Raw genomic sequence first — 5,551 nt, forward strand, 5'->3', positions numbered from 1 at the left:
AGGAATTTGTTTTGGTAAAACATGTACAAGAAGCATAAGGAGTTAACATATTCCTCAAGTTCAGCAACCCATTGCTTTGGAATGACATTGGAATTTGCAGGTTCCTCCAAAGTTACAAATTTGATGTGGAGAGCCCTTTCATAAAGTCTTTCGATGATGGTTGCGTTGAAAAGAAGACAAGTTCCTGTTAGTGATTGTTATCCCATGCGTAACTCTATTGATGAAGATGATTTTTATGCTCTTGACGTTGTTTGATAGCTTGGGAGTTATGAACATTTTCAGCGAAGAGTGATACTAGTGGAGCATTCCTAAATTTGGGTGATTTATGGAATTACATCCTCCAACATAAAAGTAAAGAAGATCCTTATAATACATTTACTATAGGATAATAGAAAAAATAATTATGGGGAACAATTCCTCTTTAATCCCTAATGTAATTTTTAGCAACATGCCTTCTCTTTTGTCATGCTGGTCTAAATCTCAAGTTCGAATTGTTCATCAAATTGCGGCTGGAAATCAGATTAACGTATTGATCCCGTCGGCTCAAAGTAGACTAAAATGCAATATACATGCAACTCTATTTAGTAATCTTTCTTTTACTGGTTTTGGTTTTCCAATCCGTGACGGTAGAGAGAAGCTTATTGCAACAAAGAATGACTCCTTATCTTGCTAAATGGATGCTTTATTAGTTTAGAATCTAGGTTTACGAAAAGCTTTAAGCTGATAAGATGTTTACATCGAATCTAACTCTTAAATTCACGTTAAAGCAATTCAAAGCCAAAAAGAGTTAGATTCATCATCAATAATTTAATTAACTATAATGTTAGCTTATTAAACAATCCACGAATTAGATAGTTTGTACTCTTGTTCGAGTTGTGGATTTATGTCTGATCACGGAGTTCGGGGTTGTTACACCCTTGTTCTCATTGAGTTATGCATAATAATATTTCTTTGCTCCAAGTTGAAGAAAGTACATATGCATCAAGCCATATAGATAATTGGTAAATGAAATGGGTTGGACCAAAGTTGAAGAGACGTCTATCCTTAAAAACCAACCAAGAGTTAGATTAGAGGGCATAAAATGTTATTCCACTCCACATCCATTATTAATGTTGTTGTGGTCCTAAAGACAAAAACATCAAAAATTGATAGCGTTTGTAACACACGCGCCCATAATGCAGTTTCATTAATAATCATCATCCACTAACCCATAAACATAAATCTCCCTCCAACCCATGAGTTTACTTTAACACTCCACCTTAGTCAACGCCCCCCACACACCTCTTTTATTTATTTAATTTTTTTGGGTTTAAAAGTATTTCCCATTTTCTCATTTCCCTTTTTCTTTCTTTTTTAGTAATTAAAATAAAAATCAATCCTTTCCACTTTTAATTTCAAACACCCTAGGCCACAAAGTCAACGCCTTCTCTTTCTTATTCCCCTTCTTCTTGTTCTTCTTCCCTTCAGCTTCCTTCTCTATCTCTATCTTTTTCTTTTTTATTCTTTCTCTTTCTGCCCATGGAATTGAACTGAAACTTATTTCTCTGCTAAAATCCATATTAAAGATATCATCTTTTTTTCTTTTGTTTTGAGGGGGGTTTATAAATTTTTTCCGATGGGTAATGGGATTGGGAAATTAACAGTCTGTTTCACCGGAGCTGGAGAGATTCGTCGGAGACATGATATATCGGTGTTAATATCAAACCCACTTGATGAAGGTCTCGGTCACTCATTTTGCTATGTCCGGCCAGACCCAACTCGTCTTTCATCTTCTAAAGTCCACTCAGAAGAAACCACAACTTTCCGGGCAATTTCCGGTGCCTCTGTAAGTGCCAACACGTCGACTCCACTTTCCACAGCTTTCATAGATCCTTATGTGTATAATACAATTGATCGAGCTGCAGCTTTTGAAAGCTCCACTTCTTTCGCTTCAATTCCTCTTCAACCAATCCCGAGAAATCTAATCGGCTCTGTAAATTCCGGTCCTTTATCAGGAAATATCGGTGTAATCCCCGGTTCATGTCCGATGGAAAGAGGGTTCATGTCGGGTCCAATTGAGAGAGGGTTTATGTCAGGTCCGTTGGATCGTGGGTTGTTTTCGGGGCCTCTTGAAAACGGTAGCTCCGATCAGTTTCAAAGAAGCTTCTCTCATGGAGGTTTCGCTCTTAAACCCAGATCGGCGAAAAGGTCGTTGATTAGAGTATTACAAAGAGCAATTTCTAAAACATTATCGCGGGGGCATAACTCAATTGTTGCTCCGATTAAAGGCGTAATTAAAGAACCCGACTGGATTTTGAATTTGAATCCAGAAAAACATCAGCATAATGAGAATTTGACTGTTAGCAGTATTAATTTCAGTACCGATGGAAGTTTAGAAGATGAAGATTCATTAGAGAGCCAAAATCTTCACTGGGCTCAAGGAAAAGCAGGTGAAGATCGTGTTCATGTTGTTGTATCGGAAGAGCACGGATGGGTTTTCGTCGGAATTTATGATGGATTCAACGGTCCTGATGCTCCTGATTATCTTTCCTCAAATCTTTACTCTGCTGTTCATAAAGAACTTAAAGGTTTGCTATGGGATGATAATCTCGAATCAAGTAAAATCTCTGCTCCTTCTTCCTCCCCTGTAGAAAATTCAATTGAATCAAGATCGGAAGAAAGATCACAAAGTTACGATGATTGTTCCCCTAGTTTCGATTCGAATTCGAGGCGAAAAAGGAGTAGGAATTCAAGGGGGAAGTACAGAGGAGCTGCAAGTAAATGGGAGGAAAATCAGATGAGATGGAAATGTGAATGGGATAGAGAAAGGATTGAACTTGACAGGAGATTAAAAGAGCAATTGAATCGATCCGGGTCCGATAATGGTTCCATAAATCATTCAGATGTGTTGAAAGCTTTATCACAGGCATTGAAGAAAACAGAGGAAGCTTATTTAGATATTGCAGATAAGATGCTTGTGGAAAATCCTGAGTTAGCTTTAATGGGTTCTTGTGTTCTTGTTATGTTAATGAAAGGTGAAGATGTTTATGTGATGAATGTTGGGGATAGCAGAGCTGTTTTAGGCCAAAAAGCTGAGCCTGATTTTGGACTTGGAAAAAGTAGGCAGGATTTGGAGAGGATCAATGAGGAAACATTACATGATCTCGAAACTTACGAGTTCGCTAGGTCGAATTCGATTCCGGATTTATCTGCCATTCAGCTTACAATTGATCATAGCACCAGTGTAGAAGAGGTAGATTAGTTCATGGTTTATGCTAGAGAAACTGTGTTTTGAACAATTGAACTTTGTTTCTGATTAGTTTTGTTGAATTTCAGGAAATTCGGAGAATTAAAAACGAACATCCGGATGATGCTTGTGCGGTGCTGAATGATCGCGTTAAAGGCTCGTTGAAGGTCACCAGGGCTTTCGGTGCAGGCTTTCTCAAACAGGTAAATATGGCTCATCAATCTTTTGTGTAATGTTTGCTTGCAATTGCTTATGTTATGATATGTGATTTGTAGTAGTAGTTTCTATGATGATAATGTCTTGCATTGCAACTACATTTTTCAATTCGGTAACGAAACAATGTATGCATCGGTAACCCGAAAAGCTATTGAGAAACGATGATTGGAACAATGTATGCATTAGTAACCCGAAAAGCTATTGAGAAACGATGCTTGGAACAATATATGCATTAGTAACCTGAAAAGCTATTGAGAAACGATGATTGGAACAATGTATGCATCAGTAACCCGAAAAGCTATTGAAACAATGTATGCATTAGTAACCCGAAAAGCTATTGAGAAACAATGTTTGGAACAATGTATGCATCAGTAACCCGAAAAGCTATTAGCTAATGCTATATTTCTTGCTCTTGATTCCAATTTGCAGCCAAAATGGAACAATGCACTTCTCGAGATGTTCAGAATCGATTACGTTGGCAATGCCCCGTACATAAATTGTATGCCGAATCTCTTACACCATAGACTTGGCCCGAAAGACAGGTTCCTGATACTCTCCTCAGATGGACTGTATCAGTACTTCACCAATGAAGAAGCAGTGAATGAAGTTGAACTTTTCATCGCATTGCAACCAGAAGGAGATCCGGCACAACATCTAGTCGAGGAGGTGCTATTCCGTGCAGCTAAGAAAGCAGGTATCGTCTATGAAACCGAACAAGATTAGCTATTCGAAAACATAAACTTTCTACAAAGTGAAAAGTACTAAAACTGTGTAAAAATGAATTATTGCAGGTATGGATTTTCACGAATTGCTGGAAATACCGCAAGGCGATAGAAGGCGATATCATGACGATATATCCATCATTGTTATTTCATTAGAAGGAAGAATATGGAGATCATGTGTATAATAAGTAGATAGAAGATATATAGAGAAATGCATTTTGCCATTTTTGTTCTTTCTTAGGAACTTAGTTGTGCAGCTTCTTGTTGATCATAAAATATTCATAGAAAAAAATTGTAATTTTCTACTAATAAATGCCATATTCCTTATAAAAAAAAAGGTTTTTGGTTCCATATTATCTTTACCGACAAGTACTCCCAGATCGTAATACATCTGATGAATCAATTAATATCACATATATACGAATTAGTCCGTATATTACTTTCGAAATACTGCAAAATTTGTTAGGTTTATTTTGAAACTTTTTGGGATTGCTTTTGATGGGTTGGCATCCCAGCCTATATATATTGGCCACTTTGACCATTAATATTGTTTGTTTATGATCTCATATTTATATATTTTGTAATATTTTAGCTTAGCTTTTGAGTTTAATGAAGATATATTGGCTGCCTAAAAGTTGAGAACCACTTTACAAATGCTTTTTGATTTTTTTAATTTTAATTTTGGTTTTGGCAGACAAAACATGATGAATTCTTCTCTTTGTGTGATGTTGTGGATATAATTAACTTACCACTAATCATATTATCTTCTGATTTTTCTTTTCTCAATACATTTCTAATTCACATTTAATTTTGGATTATTAATATATATAAATTTTCAAAATTTATGTACTAACACTAAAAATGACAAAGTGTATTTCTGTTTATTGTTGCTGATAGTAAGTAGAAATTAGCTAATCTTCTTTTTTAAATAATTATCAAACACTGTTTTTAAATCCTAACCGAACACTTCTATTCTACCGTTTAGAGTGAAAAAGCAAAAAGAAAAACCAATCATTACTAAAATACCTTACTATTAGTTTGTTAATTTATTATCTAACTTCAGGGTGAACTCAACGGTAAGAAAATAACTCTTAAATTCGATTCTCGCTACTGTTGTTGGAATCTCCATAAATAAAACAGTATATAAAACCTTCTTTGGTCTTGAGACTTTCTCTAATCATATATTGAAAACCATTCCATCCTTTTTTTTTGTTTTATACAAAAAGAAATATCTAACCTCATAATTAAAATTGTCAAGATATATAATGCATTAATTTAGTATTAGAAGGAAAAGACTGCTAGAGTCCTCCATCAACAAGATATTTTTTTAGAAATTATACTTGTGTACTAATAAAAAGTTAAAAACAATAATTGTAGATTAGTATTT

At 35.3% G+C, this 5,551-nt stretch overlaps 1 protein-coding gene across 1 annotated transcript; it reads left to right on the forward strand.

Annotated features, from left to right (window-relative positions):
* Nucleotides 1-1,365: 1,365 nt before the first annotated feature.
* LOC136222515 (probable protein phosphatase 2C 4) lies at nucleotides 1,366-4,513 on the forward strand. The gene is made up of 4 exons (XM_066010287.1): nucleotides 1,366-3,232; nucleotides 3,316-3,429; nucleotides 3,872-4,136; nucleotides 4,234-4,513. Exons 1-4 carry the CDS (start codon nucleotides 1,616-1,618, stop codon nucleotides 4,347-4,349), a joined length of 2,112 nt encoding a protein of 703 aa, XP_065866359.1. The 5' UTR covers nucleotides 1,366-1,615; the 3' UTR covers nucleotides 4,350-4,513.
* The last annotated feature ends 1,038 nt before the right edge of the window (nucleotides 4,514-5,551 follow it).

The sequence above is a fragment of the Euphorbia lathyris genome, chromosome 3, assembly GCF_963576675.1.
Source record: "Euphorbia lathyris chromosome 3, ddEupLath1.1, whole genome shotgun sequence".
In the NCBI taxonomy this organism is placed as follows: Eukaryota; Viridiplantae; Streptophyta; class Magnoliopsida; order Malpighiales; family Euphorbiaceae; genus Euphorbia; species Euphorbia lathyris.